The sequence below is a fragment of the Perissodus microlepis genome, chromosome 1 (assembly GCF_051167445.1).
Source record: "Perissodus microlepis isolate ML-2025 ecotype Zambia chromosome 1, ASM5116744v1, whole genome shotgun sequence".
Classification (NCBI taxonomy): Eukaryota; Metazoa; Chordata; class Actinopteri; order Cichliformes; family Cichlidae; genus Perissodus; species Perissodus microlepis.
The window spans coordinates 21,991,938-22,012,914 of NC_140461.1; the positions used below are offsets into that span (position 1 = coordinate 21,991,938).

At 40.1% G+C, this 20,977-nt stretch overlaps 1 protein-coding gene across 1 annotated transcript in view; it reads right to left on the reverse strand.

The window, feature by feature from the left end:
* Nucleotides 1–8,709: 8,709 nt before the first annotated feature.
* igdcc3 (immunoglobulin superfamily, DCC subclass, member 3) overlaps nucleotides 8,710–20,977 on the reverse strand; it is a 69,268-nt gene continuing 57,000 nt past the window's right edge. Inside the window, exons 9-14 of the mRNA XM_084935532.1 lie at nucleotides 19,845–20,009; nucleotides 19,384–19,572; nucleotides 19,069–19,173; nucleotides 17,149–17,284; nucleotides 16,790–17,000; nucleotides 8,710–16,672 (exon numbers count right to left, since the gene is read on the reverse strand). Of these exons, the coding sequence (XP_084791658.1) occupies nucleotides 16,547–16,672; nucleotides 16,790–17,000; nucleotides 17,149–17,284; nucleotides 19,069–19,173; nucleotides 19,384–19,572; nucleotides 19,845–20,009 (932 nt within the window). The 3' untranslated portion in view covers nucleotides 8,710–16,546. The remainder of the gene's footprint in view (nucleotides 16,673–16,789; nucleotides 17,001–17,148; nucleotides 17,285–19,068; nucleotides 19,174–19,383; nucleotides 19,573–19,844; nucleotides 20,010–20,977) is intronic.

Below are 20,977 nucleotides of genomic sequence, written 5' to 3' on the forward strand. Positions count from 1 at the left end.
CCGTCTCTCAGAACCAGTCACTCCATTAATGCTTTCAGTGCCACGTCTCCTGTGGCCTCAGCACGTTAATGCCCACATTCTCCATCACTCACCATCCACCACATGGCACTCCATCTCAAACCGGAGCCACAGGCAACAGCGTGGGGAGAAGTGGCAAAAATTATATCCTCTCTTTCAAGCACACAATCCTTCGCCAAAGCACACCCACACAAACATTTACAGCAGGCGATTTATCTGCAGATGTTCCATACATGAATATCTCCATTATTATCACAGTTTTAGCACTTAACAATCTTTCCCTCATTTACACTGCTGGTGGCATAAAAGTACCACTTATGCATATTAAAATGTTTCATTTTGAAATGGTCTAAAACATAGACCGTATTCAAAGAATGGATGTGAATTTTGTATCTGAAAAGTAAAGACAAGTGCTTTAAACCTGTGTTGATGTTTAAAAATTGGCCTCACACTGGTGACATCACAGTGGCTGCTTTCTGCTTTTACGTCTACTTCCAAGTGGGGAGGGTGTCCTATTTTGCATTAGCATTTTTTCACCCAATTGGAATTGTTAGTCTGCTTGCCTATCGATGACTCTTATCGGTTCCACTTCAACTTGCGTTACAATCTGCTGATTTCAGTTCATGTGCCGGAGAACCAAAACAGTGGCACCGTCTGCAGCGTGGATATGGACATTACTTTTACTTTGATTGCACCGAAGGACGACAGCGAGATGGTAAAGTACAATTTGTATCTAGGACAGAAACAGCTGCATTACACTGCTATCACAACTTTGGCTCTTTGCAAGCATCTGTACAGACAGCATGATAGCGCAAGCCAAGAACCCACAGTGACGTTAACTGAGTGAATGTTGAATCCAGCCCAGCAGCCAGACCCTGAACTTCAACAGGTAACAAAAGCAGTGATAAGCAGTCAGGCTGCAGCCTCCATTTCTACATATTCAAAAGTATGTTTCAAAAGTAGAATTACCGTGGCGATCGCTTTAAACCCTCTTTGTGCCACAGATAAGGGAATCGATAAGGAATAACAATAATGTCACGGCCAGGGGATCAGCAGGCCGCTGACTAGTAGTGTTCTCTCTCTTGCTCTCTCTCTCTCTTGCTCTCTCTCTCGCTCTCTCGCCAGGGCGGAACTCATGGTGGGTTCATGCCCTCGGCCCACGCCCCTCTGAAGAGGAAATACCTGGGCCTCATCAGTGCAGCCAGCATTTAAGCCAGGGAGTGGCTTCTACTCATCGCTGGATCGTTGTGTGTGTGACTCGCGTCAGTGCAGCCCGGCTCTGAGCAAGTTCTCTTTTGCTTCCCTGTGCAAAACTTCTAACGTGTGTTTCCTTCTGTACATAGATCCCCTGGACCCGACTCTGCATTCCCCGAGCGGATTCCCTTTTTGTGTGAGTGTTTGGAGAGAGAGTCAGAAGAGGAGCAAGTGTCTTTTCCCTACCTGGATTTCCCCGGAGCCTTTTCCCTGTCACCGCTTTGTATATAGCACTATCCCCTGCACTGTTTGTATATACACCTGGTGGAACTGTAATAAATACTGACTGTGCCTCTGAGTCCTGCGTGTGAGTCCTCAAGCGAACCGTGACAGATAATGTAATGGGAATCACTAAATTCTTATCATTCCCATCCCAGTTTATCAGGCCATCTACACAGGTATTTTGCAATTTGCCTTTCCTCGATAACTATAACTAAGTGGCATTTTTGGTCACTGTAAATTGAGCTTTTGAAAAACTCCCTTCAAGGTGAAGTATTTCCTTAACTCAGTTTCTGCATTTGCATGTGGGGGCGGAAACCAGAGATTTTGTCTTGCAACATCAGCAGTGCGAACCTCTATCTTCTTTTTTGAGGTCGGACTATCAGGCTTCTGATTGGCCAACATTTCTATACAGTAAGGTGTATATGAGCATCGGTTGTTTGAGCATGCTCATGATAGCATTAAACAATGTTTTATGCATTTTCGTGTTGACCGAGATGTTTTTCTAAACAAAAGTGGAAAATACCCATGTATGTGAATGTAGCCGTGGTGTACACTTCAACTTGCTCTATGACAGTTTAAGTAAGCTCCACCACATCTATAACTATAAAAGTTAAGAAAACTGAAAAAAAGCCTAAAAATATGAAAAATAACCAGACTTGTGCCACAATAAGGAGGTTAAAAGCTAAAGGTTTGACATTAAAGTGGATTTTTAGATCATTAGTGACATACGGGTAAAAAAAAATGCTGTGCCGACTCTGACTACTCTGTACCTGAAAGTCTGATGAAGACTGTCACTGATGAAATGTGATCAGGTTATATTGAACTCATGATCAACTGTGGTCTCCCTTTGTTGTTTTGTTTGGATTGTTTTGTATTATTCTGGAAATGAATCCATTAATATGAAAACACAATGTTATGAAAGTAAAATAGTTATAATTTAATTGTCTTTGCTATAAAGTTTAATTGTGATGCTTAGCTTCACTTTGAGTGTGAAACATTTATTTTTTTATTGGAGCAATTTAACTAAAGGGCACACACACAAAAAATGAGAGCCTGTTAAATACACACACTCACACACTCTCTCTCACACACACACACACACACACACACACACACACACACACACACACACACACACACACACACACACACACACAGAGTGATAAACACGGAGGATAGCGTTTTAAAACGAAACAGGAGCTGACAAGATGGTTTTGATTATTTGTGACTTGAGAGGAGGGATGTCACCTGGGAAGTGTGTTACGGCTGGGAAATCTGGACACAGTAAAAAAAGAAGAGGGAAAAACAGGAGAAAAAAACCCTGGTAACATCAGAAGTAGGCGGGTATAAAAGTTGGCTGGTGTGACCTTTGGCCTCCCTCTCTCTCGGCTACTCCCTTTGAGCCGCTAAAAGGCGTGCGGTGTGAGTAGCCAGAAGACAGCTGCGCCCCCACCCAGCTCTCTCTGGGAAACCGAGGTCCTCTTTCTCAACGCGTTTTAAAAGCAGTGGGGTCAGGAGCAGCCGGGGCCCAGTTGAGGTGGTCCAGCCACGGATAAAGTTTCACTGCTTTACATGGCCAGTCTGGACTCTGTGTGTGTGTGTGTGTGTGTGTGTACATTACAGAGACAGAAAGAGAGGCTACTTGTGGAAAACTACTCTACTGTTATCTCTCTATAAAAGGAGAAAAGAAACTCGCTATTGTGATTAAAAACATCCTCTTTCTCACAGAGCAATCTTCCACACAGCTATTAAAAATCTATTCACATCCACACATGCTGCAGCTCCTGTATGCAGAGAGACAATGATTTAAATTAAATCCAGTAACTGTACAGGGAGTGCAGAATTATTAGGCAAGTTGTATTTTTGAGGAATAATTTTATTATTGAACAACAACCATGTTCTCAATGAACCCAAAAAACTCATTAATATCAAAGCTGAATGTTTTTGGAAGTAGTTTTTAGTTTGTTTTTAGTTTTAGCTATTTTAGGGGGATATCTGTGTGTGCAGGTGACTATTACTGTGCATAATTATTAGGCAACTTAACAAAAAACAAATATATACCCATTTCAATGATTTATTTTTACCAGTGAAACCAATATAACATCTCCACATTCACAAATATACATTTCTGACATTCAAAAACAAAACAAAAACAAATCAGCGACCAATATAGCCACCTTTCTTTGCAAGGACACTCAAAAGCCTGCCATCCATGGATTCTGTCAGTGTTTTGATCTGTTCACCATCAACATTGCGTGCAGCAGCAACCACAGCCTCCCAGACACTGTTCAGAGAGGTGTACTGTTTTCCCTCCTTGTAAATCTCACATTTGATGATGGACCACAGGTTCTCAATGGGGTTCAGATCAGGTGAACAAGGAGGCCATGTCATTAGTTTTTCTTCTTTTATACCCTTTCTTGCCAGCCACGCTGTGGAGTACTTGGACGCGTGTGATGGAGCATTGTCCTGCATGAAAATCATGTTTTTCTTGAAGGATGCAGACTTCTTCCTGTACCACTGCTTGAAGAAGGTGTCTTCCAGAAACTGGCAGTAGGACTGGGAGTTGAGCTTGACTCCATCCTCAACCCCAAAAGGCCCCACAAGCTCATCTTTGATGATACCAGCCCAAACCAGTACTCCACCTCCACCTTGCTGGCGTCTGAGTCGGACTGGAGCTCTCTGCCCTTTACCAATCCAGCCATGGGCCCATCCATCTGGCCCATCAAGATTCACTCTCATTTCATCAGTCCATAAAACCTTAGAAAAATCAGTCTTGAGATATTTCTTGGCCCAGTCTTGACGTTTCAGCTTGTGTGTCTTGTTCAGTGGTGGTTGTCTTTCAGCCTTTCTTACCTTGGCCATGTCTCTGAGTATTGCACACCTTGTGCTTTTGGGCACTCCAGTGATGTTGCAGCTCTGAAATATGGCCAAACTGGTGGCAAGTGGCATCTTGGCAGCTGCACGCTTGACTTTTCTCAGTTCATGGGCAGTTATTTTGCGCCTTGGTTTTTCCACACGCTTCTTGCGACCCTGTTGACTATTTTGAATGAAACGCTTGATTGTTCGATGATCACGCTTCAGAAGCTTTGCAATTTTGAGACTGCTGCATCCCTCTGCAAGATATCTCACCATTTTTGATTTTTCTGAGCCTGTCAAGTCCTTCTTTTGACCCATTTTGCCAAAGGAAAGGACGTTGCCTAATAATTATGCACACCTGATATAGGGTGTTGATGTCATTAGACCACACCCCTTCTCATTACAGAGATGCACATCACCTAATATGCTTAATTGGTAGTAGGCTTTCAAGCCTATACAGCTTGGAGTAAGACAACATGCATGAAGAGGATGATGTGGACAAAATACTCATTTGCCTAATAATTCTGCACTCCCTGTATGCTCACTTTAAATTGTTAAATTGTTGATATACAATAAAACAAAAGAAATGCTTGAATCTCCAGGTTTAACAGCCAAACATGAATTAAGACCTGGATGACCTCTGATTTCCTATTTGTAAAACTGAGGTTATTGTACGTGTCCCTAAAAATCTTAGAAATATGGTGTTTAACCAGGTACTTAGTCTGGATGGCATTTCAAACTCCAGTAACACTGTGGGGAATCTTGGAGTCGCATTTTATTTGAATATGTCCTTCAATGTGTGTATTAAGCAGATATATACGACTATGTAGGATTACTTCTTTGTATTTGTGCAATAACCTTAAAATGAGAAACATCCAGTCTCAGAACGAAGCTGAAAAACTAGTTCATTACTTTTAGGCTGGGCTCCTGTAATTCATTATTACATCAAAAACTCCCTGCAAAGACTTCACTTGATCCAAAATGCTGTAGCGAGAGTACTGACAGGGACTAAAAAGAAAGAACATATCTCTCCCATATTAGTGTCTCTTCCTTGGCTCCCTGTTAAAATCCAGAATCAAATTTTCTCCTCACATACTTGAATAATTAGACCTTATATTTAAAGACTTCAAGTCAAGTCAAGTCAAAGTTTATTTATATAGCACATTTAAAAGACTAGTGTACATCAAAGTGCTTCACAATAAAACTGCAGTGCGGGCACAACAAAGAACAAATAGTACAATTAAACTTAAAATTGAATTTACATGGTGTAGTGCAGGCCGAATGAAAGTCAAACTAATTTGTTTCAAAAGCTAAGTTAAACAAGTGTGTTTTAAACAGGATTTGAACGACTGAATTAATTCCGAAGTACGGATTTCGACTGGGAGATTATTCAAGTGTCTAGGGGCAGCAATGGCAAATGCACGGTCACCTCTGGTTTTTAAACGAAACCTTGGTTGCGTTAGGAGCAGTTGGCTGGAGGATCTTAGTGATCTCTTTGGGTTGTACGGATAGAGGAGATCAGTTAAGTAGCTAGGGGCCAGGTTATTTAGAATTTTAAAAGTGAGCAGAAGGATTTTGAAATCAATGCGATATTTGACGGGAAGCCAGTGTAGGTTAGCGAGGACAGGGGTGATGTGCTCATGCCTTCTAGTGCTGGTTAAGAGGCGTGCTGCTGCATTTTGGACTAATTGCAGGCGCTGAAGGAGGGAGAGTTGGAAGCCCAGGTAAAGAGAGTTGCAATAGTCCAGTCTAGAAGTGATGAAGGCATGGATACATTTTTCGCATTCTTTATGTGGTAAATAAGGCTTAGCTTTGGAAATTTGGTGTAATTGATAAAAGCTGGTTTTTAGCACAGTGGATACTTTCTTGTTTAATTTAAAAGAACTATCCATGAGCACTCCGAGGTTTCTGGCAGAATGAGAAAGGTGGTTGGCGAAAGTCCCATTGTATCAGTTAGCTGGCCCAGGGGAACGTGGCTATCAAAAACGATAATTTCTGTTTTGCTTTCATTTAAGATAAGCGAGTTCTGGGATAGCCAGTCTTTAACCTCCTGCAGACATTCGAACAAAGGCGAGAGTGGGGACAAGGCATCCAAATTTAGAGGAAAGTAAATTTGGATATCATCTGCATAGTAGTGATAGCAGATGTTATGTTTTTTAAAGATGAGTCCCAAGGGCAGCATGTACAGGGAGAACAGCGTGGGGCTTAATACGGACCCCTGAGGCACACCACAATTAACAGGGGCAGAAGAGGAAGAGTATTTCCCCATGGTGACAGAGAAGGATCTGTCTGATAGATACGATTTAAACCATGAAAAAACATTACCTTTAAGGCTACATGTTCTAGCCTTGTTAGGAGAATATTATGGTCTATCGTATCGAAAGCAGAAGTTTGATCTAATAAGACTAGAGCCACAGGGTGCCCAGAATCGGCAGTTAGGAGGAGATAATTAATAACTCTCAATAAGGCTGTCTCGGTACTATGACGGGGTTTGAATCCAATTTGTCACTGACACCACATGTCTCTAAGAAGGACTGAAGTTGCTGGTGAACTATTTTTTTTCTAAAATTTTAGACATGAAAGGAAGTTTAGAGATTGGCCTGTAGTTTGAAGGGGTGTTGGGGTCAGCGTTGCTCTTCTTGATTACAAGTTGTCCGGCTGCGTGTTTGAAGGTAGTCGGAACACAGCCTGATGACTGTGAAGAGTTCATTAGAAGTAAGATAGAGGGACCAATGGTAGTCAGAGCTTCCTAAATAATGTGGGAAGGAAGAATGTCATGCAGCGTATTAGAGCTTCTCATATGATCAATTATTTCTTTCAGAGTTGAAAAAGATACAGGCTCAAACTTTTGAAAAACCATAGCGCATTCAGAAACTGGGGTTTGGTTAACTGCCGGTAGATACGGTGCCCTTAGTGCTGAAATTTTATCTATAAAGTAATGTAAGAATTCATAGTATTGTATCATGCCAATACTTGGTTCTCAGACTGCTGGCTCACTTTTAGTTAATAGGATATGTAAAAGTAGAATGGGAGACAAACCTTCAGCTTTCGGGCCTCTCTTCTGTACAAACAGCTCCCAGTTTGGATTTGAGAGACAGACACCCTCTCTTCTTTAAAGATTAGGCTTAAAACTTTCCTTTTTGGTAAAGCATATAGTTAGGGCTGGTATAGAGGTAAATTGAATTACAAAGAGTAGTGAAATGTGGCTGTCTTTTTAAGTTCCTGCGTGGGTGTCTTGACTCCTCCAAGATAAACATAATGGGTTTGTGTGCTGCAACTGTGGTAAAAAGTAGATTGAATAGTTATACAGCTATTACAGCTATACATCCACCTTCAAATGACTCAGAAAGTGCAATGATTAATTTTCTGAGAATTTCACCATCACTCCTATTCATTATCTCAGGTGATTTATTTAAATGATTTGCTGGGATCAGGAAAGCTAAATAGAAATCCTTGGCAGTTATAAAAGGGTCATTTTATGTTGTCTTAAGTGGAATGTAAAACTGAAAAGTGAGCACACTTAATATGAAGTTGCTGTGCAAACCCCCCCCCCCCCAAACAAACAAACAAACAAAAACCCCCAGAAAAGACAGCAGGACTGTAAACACAATAGGTCAAATATAGCTCAGGAATTAATTGAACCAAGGTCAAGAGCAAACTTAAAAAATGAGAATTGGATGCAAAAATGCATAAAATGTTCTTTGACTGCTCAGAAATTCAGATTGAATAATCAGTCTTCTAGAATGTAATAATAAACATCCTGTGTAAGCTTTCCACGCTGCTCTGCAGGACTTATTTATTATTATGTTGCTGAATTCACGATGCATCCGTGAGTACAATATATAATAATATTACTACCAACAGGTATGCTAGCAAAAAAAAAAAAAGCAGCAAAAACAAGCAGACAAAAAAAATTGGAATCATATTAAAGAGAGAGCAAGAAAGAGAGAGGACGTTGATTCATATTGGACTCTTCCTTTGTCTGCAGTCGTGCACTGGGATTTACAGTGATTAGAAGTCCGGCACCACCCTTCATCGACCAGGAGCTCTGGGCCTGGTGCTCAATACTCTTTGTCTGGCCACGGAGGCCATGAGTTAATGTGCTGAACAGGAGAACAGGATGGTGATGTGGGGAGGGAGAGAAGCAGCCTGCACCAGATTGATCTGCTGCATCTCAGCGGACTGCAGGAAGCAAGCGAGCAAACTCACGACTGTGCTATAAATTACACTATTTTGCACCAGGTGCACACACTCACTCACTCACTCACTCTCTCTCTCACACACACACACACACACACACACACACACACACACACACACACACACACGCACACACACAAAATAAAGACAGACTCTGGATTCATTATCACTAGAGCTAGTTTATTATCACTGTTATTGTTTTTTTTCTCCTATCAGTGTTGCACAATGAACCCTAAAACAATACAAACCACTAAAAATGGTCTATTTTTCCTTTAAAGCATATACATACACACATACAGTATATACAGTATATGTGGATATGTATGCAGATTACAATTTATAGTTGCACCAACATGGTCTCTAGAGAGAGCATAGAAACAAAACCTTTTTATACAGCAGTGATCCATGACAGCTCTCTGAGAACACTTTTAAAACTATCTAGTGTTGACCTGAAGTAAACTGTGGGAGAGAAGCAGATATCGGCAGTGACCTCAGCAGACAGACGGACAGACAGACATGATTATGCATGATCATGAGCTAAATGTAAAATATTGTGCTCCTTTATTCCTTTGCAACTTTTTTTTTTTTTTTTTTTAAACAAAATGTGAGTAACACAGGCTACACCATATAGTTACTCTTTTTAAACTTCTGGCACCTCATTTGAACTGGTTATATGGTTATAGAATTGAACAGAAATTTTACACATTTTAATACAGCATGTAAAGCCAGTAGAAACAAATCTACAGGGCAGATTTTTCCTACGGTGCCCTTTATCGTAGTTCAGACTTGGACCATAAAGACATTGCTTTTAGAACCAACATTAAAATATAATAAGATATTTATATAATGATGAATTTCTTAAAAGATGTTGATTTAAAAAAAGCATCATGAGCCAAATGTGCTTAAAAGTAATGCCTCCTCTGATTAGAGATTACAGTGAGCCCCGAGTCAATGTTTGACGCAATATATTGACAATGTATCAGCATGTAAAAGAAGATGCATTTTTACCAGACAGCAAATTGAATGTGTTTGGATGAAGCAGATTAAAACTGAATAATCAGGGAGGTTTCTTTTCTGAACTGTTTGCTTCTTATTTATTCGTGAATATTTAATGTACTAAGGAAATGTGTTTCGTGGGCTTTAAACCCAGTAATTAAACTTCACCGATGGAGCAGTCTCGAGCTCTGCAATCACTTCTCAGCTCTGGAGGTGGTGACAAGGTGTGGGAGGTTTAAATCCTTGGCGTGGAAACATAGTTCATTTAAGAGGTTTAATAATTAAAAATAATCCCATCAGCATTTTTTTCTACTTTTATACAAAATTCTTGGTGAAACCAGAAACTCTGGGTAAGAACAGGTCACACATTCATACGCCTACATGGTTTAGTATGTCAACATCATATTGACATAACTTTCTAAATTTCGTTTTGCCTGCAGTGCTGCAAGTTGAAGTTGCTGTGCATGTGGAAATTTAGCAATGCATCTCTCGTACGAAGCTGTTGCTCACTCCAGTGCTTGGCACTGGGGTTTACAACTGCAGTGTAGATCCTACTCAGGAGCTATTTTTTCCATTTAAGCAGCTGATTAAATGATGACTGAGCGGCTTTAGCTCATGCTGACAACATCAATATAAAACACACATTGTCCTCAACCGCAGATGCTTTGTGAAGGAAAACAAAGACACCTTTTTCACTTTAACTGTGACAGCACTGGCAGGACCTCAGCCTGAGTCACTCATGTGAGGATGACTGGTGGGAACAGGATGAGAATGAAGTGATCATCAGGCATCAGCGAGGACAAGAGAGACTTAGATTTGTCAACAGAAAAAAAGGTCACTCAGCCTATTTCATCAATATACACCAGCAAAACAGACTGACAATCAATAGTACCATATTGAGAATACAAGATTTTTTTTGTATTTTTTTTGTCATGATTTGGCTAAATATCACAGTGTTGCCAATAAGGATTAACTAAAACTTTTCAATTAGGGCTAAAATAACACATCAGCTTTTTGTTTCTCATGCAGACTCACTGTAGGGTTTTTTCTGCCTTCTACTTTTAAACATACTGAATTCAATCTGCTTTCTCAACAGGAGCGTGTAAAATATAATACTGATATCAAACATTAAAGTACAGTTACAATAAACCACCATTTGACAACAGTATAAATCACTCAGAAAATCCTGAAACTCAGCATTATTTGACACATACAGTCATCAGTGTATCAGAGCAAAACACCATAGAGATAAATGTACTGGAAATGTAATCAATTTACAGTCAGCTCAGATAGTCATTTGGTGCCACAACAATCAGTACCACATAATGTAAAGGACTTTTAAAAAAGGGCAAAGTTTAATTAGAAAAAGAAAAAAAGTTAATATTTCGGGTCTCCTAAACGTCTTTGTCACTGAGATCAACCACAGAGTCACTAACACTCATAACAGACATCATAGAACAATACAGTGCCAATCTAGCCAGACTAAGCCTATCTTACCCCCCTGACTTGATCTGGTTACCTGTGTTTAGTCAATGTATTATAAGAGCATGAAGAGTTGGAGTCATATTGGCACCATATGTGAAAGAAACCCTGCACATTCCCAGTCCAGGATGTTTTATTTTTAAGAACCTGAGGGTAGTAGAATAAGTATGAAGAAATGACAGCTCCAGCCAAAGGTTTTTTTCTTCTAAACACTTTCTTAGTCAATTTGATCAAATATTTGGTCCATCTAAATTTAAGATAATGGTGCTTTTACTAATTTTTCTAAAGCTCAGCTAACTTATTTAAAATGTTTTTTGTATTTTTGTTTTTTCTTGCCTGACCCAGAGTCGAACCCCCAAATTAATCCATTTAATATACAAAGTAAAGAAAAGCAGCATATTCTTATAAAAATCTAGATTGTCCTTGTGAATGTTACTGTTGTCACATGATTTCTTCTGCTGAAATTGTAACATGATGCTAATGTGCCTCCCTGTTTTCATCACCCCTCAGTACGCTTAAGAGGCGGATGAACTGTTTTATGACAAATGTTCCTTTTCCTATCAGAGGAGCCAAACAAAGGCAAAATGACAGTTAAATAACCATTATCCTGCCAACACCTGTGGACCTATTATGCTCATTTATAATTGAATATTTTTGATGAGGATAGCTTTGTACGATTCACAGTTCAGAGTAAACCTTACCTATCTTATGCTGGGCTTTGATGAAGCTCTTAATTTTATCTTGTCTGAAACAAGTAGTACAAACTTCAATTACCAACTTTCTTCTGATTGGCTGCCGTTTGCAAACACGACGTTTAAACATAGCTGGAGAGACCTGGTATGGTACCTGAAGTGACCATACCAGGTATATCCCTCTTTTTTTTTCTTCTTTTTAGAGTAGAAAAATCTGTCTGAAATTGAGAATTTAGAGCAGAGCCTGAGATTTTGGGCTTACTTGCAGATATTTTGAAACCACTGTTTGAATCTTTGGTCATGACCATTGCGACAGCCATGTATATCACAGAAAGCAGTAAAAGCATAACAATTCCAGTTTTAATGACAGACAACGATGGCATTCTTTGCAGCAAATCTGTCTGAACTGGGCACAAAGCAGAAATTGAGGAAATTCAAGTTCAGTAGGCCAACTGTATGGCCGGCTGAGATGCATATAACACAGGATCAGAGAGTCCCTGAGCACACGCCCTCCCTGACCAAAGGTCAGGATTCTTGAACAAGGAACAAAGGAGGCTGTCTCATTGACAAGAGCAGCGTTTAGTGATGAAACACTTCTCAAAACTGCAGAATATGTAAGACAAAGGCCTCAGTTTGACTAACCATATCAGCAAAGGAATCATCTGCTCCCCACAGCTGATGGATTACAGCACCAGTCAGTCAGTGAGAACAGCTTTAAGCACCCCAATAAATCACACAGGTTCTAATATTATACAGCTATATGACAACCTGACCTATCAAAGTCTAATCAAGTAAACATGATGATCACCGCACTGCATCCACGGTGAATCAGGTTAAACGTCCGTATGACACTAACGCCTGTCAAATCCACAGTGGTGTACAATTTCCTGCAAGAGGACATTAACCTTAAATGACACCAAGGGACTGAGGAACAAAGTAAGGAAGAAAAAAAATACCCATTGTGTCCTTTGTGAAAGTTCTCTCCACAGAGGTGAAAACACTGATTAAAGCTGCAGGAGCCCCGGAGAGAAACTAATCTGCAGTTAGTGAATATACACAGAGGAGACATTTAGGTCAAGCATTTGTTCTACTGTTTTGACAGTTGCCATTTCTTTTTTCCCCCAGCACTGGTTATGATATCAACAACATAGTGTACAATTAAATGCAGGAAATAGATACCAGAGAAATGCAAAGAAATACGCATATGCAAACAAATTAAAAAGGCATAAAACATAGTACCTAGGATGATCACTAAAGTGAGATTGACTCTAATGCTGGTTTGCATAACACATTAAAATGACAGGTGAATTACTGTTTTTGTGGGGACACGTATAGCTCTCAGTTTGGATGTGGTGGAGGACCAGACGGTGCATGCTTTTCAAAAGTACTCCTATACTGTATGTATGATGCATAAGTAGAACACAGGTCATTTTGCATTAGTTGGCTCCACTGGACTCAAAAATGCTGTGACCTTTAAACCATTGCATGCCCTGCCACCTGGCAGAAATGAAGCTGTTAATATGCTTCTTAATATTAAGGCTGATGAATGGATAACACAAAGCTGCCTGAAGAGTAGCACCAGGAAGCATTTTGCATTCAACACCATGGATTCAATCAAAGGTGTTTGCTGATATTAAATGCACTCATCTTACACTAATGTTAGTTACTTAGGGCAGCAGAGACATGACAAGCTCATTTTCATAAAAAAAGTGCTAGTGTCAGCATTTTACTGTTTACAGTATCCCAAACCTGGATGCACCAAAGAGGTTTGAAAGCATTTTTTTTTTTTGTGTACATGATGTCGAGTTGTACGTGCCACCCACTTTTGATTCAGTTAAACTTATTTATGTCTAGAGAAGACATAAAGTAAATCACTACCGAAAAAAATTGATGTGCTAGTAATAAAAGTAACAATCACTACAAATTAAGCATAAACTTGAACTGCTTAAATAATTAGTGCTCAACATAAAGGTCCTAAAATGTTCCCCCTCCTATTGTGTCTGTTTCTATTGACTCTGTCTGTCCAGCATATTTTGACAATTGCAATTTTTTATGTATTTATATTATACAGTCGTGTGAATTTATCTTTTGACATATTGGGGGAAACATTTGGTCCCTTAGGAAACAATGCCTGTAGATAAAGGTGATATCTATAAGGGGGGCGTACCAGTTGAAAAATCCACCTGGGAATTCAACTAAGACGCACCACAAGTAGCCACAGACACACAGCTCACAAGCCGCAATACAAAAAGGCTCTCTGGCACTAGAGCGCTCCTCTCTCTGGCTTTAAGTACTCGCCACAGAAATAGCTGCACAAAGATTTGTTACTCCAGGCTGGAGAATGAGCCAGATACATCCTCTGGAGCAAAATCACAGCAGGCCCTGCTAGGGTACCGATAACAGGCAGCTTTTCAGGTGAAGAGCCTCGTTAAAACTGAGCAGGTGGCTTACATGATGTAATTACTGCTATATTGGGCAACACTAGCTTCTGATGTATTTGATTTTAAGTTTAACTTCTTTTGCTATTTTTGTTCAGCAAAAAGTTGAGCTGTTATCTTCAGGCATTATTTCAAAGATGACCTGGTTTTTGCTTGCTCCAGTATGTAATAAAAGCTAGCAATTTCCATGAGATATACTTACTGTGTCACACGACTGTAGATATATATATACATTAAGTTCATTGTTTATACTGTGTACGTGTCCTTCATTAAGACCTGAGAGAAAGGCCAACAACAAGGTTGAGGTAGGTAACCATAATGCATCAAATCAGTACTTGTACAGCAAGTGACAACACTGAGCAGAGAGCCGGCGAGAGAAAAGCCCTGTAATTGTTTAGCTACCCAACAACCACCCATCTCCCTCAGCCAGCTCTCTGTCTGTGCTCGTCAGTATTTAAAGATATTATAAGCACCTGAAGCACATAGTCAGCGTTGACAGGAGGGAGAAGGCCGAGCAGCAAGTATAGCTTTGAGAAGAGTAACAGTAAACGAGCTTAACCGGCAACTGTTACGTCTACTGGGCACCAGAAGAGAAATAAAAGGCTACTGCTGCGTTTGTAAAGGAGGCTGGAAATGTGATGTGAAAACAAAATAAGAAGGTGATGCTGACACAAATATTCAGAAAAAGTTTAGAGATACACTGCTGTCAAAAAAAATTAATTAGAGCTTGTTTTTCTTTCTTTCCAGAGGTCAAATACCGCTCTCATATCTCTGTTGTCAAAACTACAGTTAAATATTAGATAACGGGACAAAATAAAAGCAATAGCACATACGTGCATTTAATGCATAAATCTCTTCCAAATAGTTGTTTTTAAGCTTTGGCTTTTTTACATATTAAAAAAAGATATATTTAATAGCATGTGTTAGAGAATTTAGATTTTTAATAGCTCATCTAAGCGTCTAAGAGACCGGGGATGGTTAACAACAATTTTGGAATTAGGGCTAGGCTACTTGCCAAACAGCTATGACCTTAAAACTGAGAAAGATCAAATGAGAGCGGTTTCATCTGCCAACAAGAAAGCCAATAAGCAGATTTTCCAGAAATATGATCCAAACTATTCGTAGACACGGGCCATTTTCTGTTAACATTTGTGCTCAATTTAGTTTTATCTATTTAAAAACATATGACATCTCATCTCATGCACAGTTAGTCTTTAAGATGTCATTAACAATGCAGTGTATCTCTAACAGCCTTGTCATTCAACTGAAGCAACTACGGTGGAAAAAAGAAATTACAATCTTTAAAATAAAGTCAAATCTATCAAAAGGCTTACAATAGATTAGCATAATTCATACATATTTCCGACACACCGTAACCGTACAACATGTTATCAGTCTGTCAGCTTGCATGAGGTACTGACGCTGTATCTACAAACACCATATTCATCAACAGAGGGAAGCCAGGACTTCACAAAGGGCCAAAAGAGGGTTTTTCATTATGCAATAAACAGACAAACAACAACAACAGCGACAACATTAACATTGTTATCTTGAGGTAGAACATTAATTTCAGCATTTGGAAGTGCTTTACGTTGGATACTTTTTTTTTGTTTTCTTTTTTTTTCTGTTTTACTTTGACAAGCAGGAGAAGAGAGATGATTCTTGACATCTGAGGTAGAGCGGCACCTGATTTTGTCACTTCCAAACCAATTCCTCTGCATGTAAAGTAACTGTGAGCTCAGGGGAAGGTAAAGTCCCTAAAAGCTTCCCACTACACATTCATTCCGGCTGAGGTAGGTTTCTTTCTTTTCTTTCTATCGCAAGGTTCACGCAGCCAAGTCTAACGCCTGCATGAAGGCCGAAAACTCATAAAAAAAATGTTGAAATCACTGAAACAAAGTCCTGAGGCAGAATATATCGAATCCCTGGAAGAAGGCTGAGATCTTCTGTGAACAAGAAGGTGGAATCATTGGTAGGTGAGAGTAGGCAGCAGGAGTCTTTGACATCCACAGAAAAGTAGAGATAAGACCAATAACTTATAACCGCTTTGACATATAAGTGATAAAGATATAGTGTATATATTTATATATATACATATATTTATAAACTTAAAAATAAAACCATTGTATAACAAGGATATTCTGGGGCCTCTGTCTTAGGTGCTGCCCAACACCAGGAAATTAACCAAAGACCAAAACAAAAACTAAAAATTCATCGGGCTTCAGATATACAGTCCTAGATCCTCCAGAACTCCTTTATAAAAAAAAAAAAGTCTTTGCACAAAAGGAATGACGACTTTGAAAAAACAACAACAATCTGTCAACCTGAGTGAGAGAAAAGTCTGCGTGGACACTGGACAGTGTCGTGTGAATTGGCCTTCATACATTATTAGCCTTGGTCCTGCTGAGCTGCTCCTGCTGCAGGAGTCTCTCGGAATTGGGTTTCCCTCTCCACGGCAAACTCATCCAGCGGTATCGTAGACAGCTGGGTGTTATTCAGCATGTAGGAATCAGACTGAAAACACGTGCAAACAATCAGACTGAGTATATTTCATTTAGTTTCAGCTTAGATAGAATATACTTTTTTTCCTTTAACATAGCTTTTCTCACTCTTTTTACTCTGAGGACCTACCATGCACATATCTCTTGTGTTCGGCTGCATGAAAAGGCTCTCGAGCTCATTGCTGTCAACCACTTTCTTCCTCGCCGCGCTGCCATTGACCTCCATCTCTCTTCTGGCAGCCCCGTTAAGCCCAGAGGCTCCCTGGGAAGACGAAGAAGAGTCCACAGCAGCGCCGTTCCCTGCCTGAGGGGTGGCCTGAACTGTCTTACACATCATTAATCTGGGGATTACACGAACATGCACACATTAAACGTTTTCCTGATTCTATACACACGATAGAAATAGACCCTTTAACAGCAACTATTGGCAAGTTATTTCCCTGGCACCATTAACTGCCTCATGAATGTGCACGTCGTGCTAGTTCTGACCTGCCACGGTAGCTGAAGACGAGGAAAAGCACGCAGAAGATGATGCAGGTAATGCCGATGTGAATGCCGATTATGATGCCCGTGGTGGATGTTTTGCCCTGCTCATCTTTCACACAGTCGCACGGGCCGTCCAACACTGAGGAGATATTGCACACAACAAGGTCACATCACAGCTGGGTGAGCTTGGACTGTTTATGTGGCATGAAGGTCAACTTGACTGATACAAAAGATGTTATGTGAGACTAATCTACTTTCATGCTCCGTATTGATGTGGGGCAGTGTGTAGCGGTGTGAAAATATTTCCATATTTGGTGGGTCACTGCAGCGGTATAAGGGGTAGTGGCAACAAGTGAAGACATCTCTTCTGTGAGATCGATATACGGTCATATTTAGTTCAAATCCACCCTGTACTCCAACCACGTTTAGCCCTTATTTTGAGTGATGATTCTTGTGATTTATTGCGTTTTTCGAGCTGTCATCTCAGCTAAACCATGCCTCAAGTCCTGGACCAGTCTGATAAAGATTAAACTTGGAATCCAAGTAACAGAGAAACAACTTTGTGGAGGAGGGCTTTGGTGATGTACACCCACAGCATGCTAGATGATGCAAGATTTGCTTGGCCTTCACTACACTTCCCCAGACTGCTCGTAGAATCTTGCAGCCCACACTGGGCAGACCTTTTGTGTTAAAGGTTCACTTCTTCCAAGATAAAGTGGAACGATAGAAATGCAGCAGCAATACTTGAAAAAAAAAACCCAGCAAATCATTTTTAGTGAGGATGAAGTGAGTCAGGTATGTCAGCTCATATGCGCCATACTGAGGATCAGAGGGCAGAAATCATTTGATGAGCCTGTGTAGGCCAAAGTCTACACTTTGCAGACAGATACGAGATTGGGAGAAAGAGAAAGAGGCGAGAGCCCCAGTAAAGATACTCTTTTTATAGCAAGATCAAAGGAAGGCATGATATAACTGTATTTCTCTTTATCTTTGTAGTACATCAGTCTCTTGTATTCAAAAAGCACACCTCGAGAGATCCAAATTGCAGGATTGGCCAGGACTTTTCAATTTTCTACATTAATATTGGGCGAACACTATTTCTAAATAAATATACTAGACAAACAGACCCTCTGTGATCTAGTTTTTCTCGCTGGCATCACTGAAAGATTAAATCCTGTAGTTCAAAATGCATTAACTCAAAATGCAGATCCAATAAAGAAAACATTTAAGTTTTTCAGAGACACTTCGCTTCTCTCAAATGACCTTTAACCATTTATTTCCACTCCGACAGTTCATTCTGGGATTCAGATCCTGAGTCCTGGTTTTGGATTTGTCTTATTTGCTGACCCATCTTGGAATGACACACCATTCATTACTTTTTTCTTACATTTCCAGGCAAACATTTATTTTTCTTGAAATATTTTTCATCCTACCTAAATACCGTCAGAAAGACTTATCACATCAGGCTCACAAAATCAATCAAAAAGGATTAAACCCGTGGACACGTAGTCTATGATATATAGAGATGATGCATATGGGAAGCCTCTCCACCTCTGGAAATAGACATTGGTGAGATAATCAGATGACCTGTGGGACAGCGCCATCTCACTAATCCATACATCATCATGTGCATGATGATAATATTTGATTTATTTTTTAATTCACATCATAGTATTTGATTCAAACTTCAGTTTTGTTTTTCCAATGAAACAATAAATGCATTTCTATTATTCTCAGTTTATTATTTTCCTTTTTGTTAGGTGTATTGTTATAATCTTTTTTCTCCACTGTCTGTCTTCCTGAGATTTTTTTGTCCTTGGACAACGTGATATGGAAATGTGGGCAGACTGTACACTTCCATATATCCACATTTCAAGATGACTATATTTTAAATGATGGAAAAAATGATAAAGAAAAATTCACCTGATTTGGCCACTGCCTCCCGAAGTGAAACAAATCGTATGGTGGCATTCCCGTCTCCATGCTGGTTGTGAGCAATCAACTTTATCTCATAGACCAGTGAGGAATCTGAACAAAAGGAAACAAAGAAAGCAATCAAAACTAAGCACCACGAGCTTTTAGTGACACATATTTTTAGCTCTTGGCAAAAACAACTATGTAAACCCACTAAAGTGCATTAACAAACCATTCTGCATCACAGGCCCGCTCATCAGCGCTTACGACGCGTGACGCTAATTACCAATAAAAGCAATGATACAGTCAGCTGTCATGTCTCACCCAGATGAGTGATGTTGTACTGGGTGATGTTGCGAGGGAAGGCGATGGGCCCAGTGAACAGTGGTGTGTGCGCTCTCCTGTAATACAGTCTGAAGCCCTGAGGCTGGCCCATCTTGGAGGAAGACTCCCATGTTGCTTGTACAACACTACCGTTCACCACCTTTGTGTAGAGGGAAGGAGGAGCTGGCACTGCAACACAAAACAAAATGTAAGCCACAGTAGTTAAACAACTATCAGAAATTTGATCAGGTGTGGGAAAAATAAAATGTGAGCAATAATATTTTTACTTTTTTCCTCAGGATGAACAAGCTCTAAAATATAAAGCAGTGCGCGCAGCCCAATTTGTCTTGTGTTTTATGGATGTTCTGCAATAATTAAGGTGAAATCATGTGTTTTACCTGTGCTACAAATCTTGTGGGAGTCTTGATATTTCTAATTTTTTTTTATTTCCGCCAACTCACCCTCTCCGTGAGTGCTCTCTGTGACACTGTCCGAAGGTTTGCTGGCCCCATGGGATGTGTAGGCCTTCACATAGAAGGTATAATTGGTGGAGGGCTCCAGGTCCCGGATGATCTGCTGCAACGTGACCTTACTGACAGCCTCCTCGTATTCCATCTCCGCCGGGTCTGAAGGAAGAAGGGTGGAGGGAGAAGAGGGGGAATAAAAGAAAGGAGGAGCCAAATTTTGAAACGGTTTGTAAGAAAAATAGGAAAGACATAAATGGGAAAAGGAAAAAAAATGGAAAATAATATGTTTCTATTAGCACTTGTGCTTACTGCCCACTTCAGTGGGTTTTATCAAAGCATTTACAGTATTTAATAGCTAATTTAGTATCACTCTGGGCCTCAGGGTGAATTGCAGGGGCGGCATAAGAAGGAATCGGGAGAGTTGTTCAGGATGTGTTAAAGCATTTTATTGCTTTTAATTCAGCAATTCATCCAACCATAACCACTATCTACATCTAGCCCTCAATCCATTGGGCCACGCCACGCTGGAGAGGAAATTACAGGAGATACTATTAGTCGTCTCCCAGGTCCCTTAATGATCAGTTAATAGATCAACTGAGGGGAACATCAGCAGGTGCTACAGTGGTCTCCCCATAAAAACAAGTAAAAAACATACACAGTTAATTGTACCATACCCACAAGGTAAAGAAAATAAGTAAATGAGACATGCATTTATCAAGTAATCATTATTGTAGCCATCTGTAGTGGCATTAGTGGCATGTAGGGACTTTTCTAGACACCACCTGACAGAGGAGCACCAATGTAAACATCCAAAACAGTTGGGGATCAGAGATCAGTCAGTCTGTAACCCCCTAACACAGAGTGTTAAGTTGATTCTGTTCATCTGGACGTAGCATTTTCAATAGGAGACACTTTTCATCATCCAAGTGACTTCTTCAGTCTCAGCTGAATGCAGGTTTCCCCACCTTATAAACAGTACATGTGCATAATGGCCGACACTGGCACCACTTGAGGCAAAGTCGGTTTCATGACCTTTAATAAGTAAATTGTCATGATTATTGACCAATGATCATGATCTATTTGACTATTTGCAGAGAGCAGTCACAACATTGTAGGATGGTGAAACA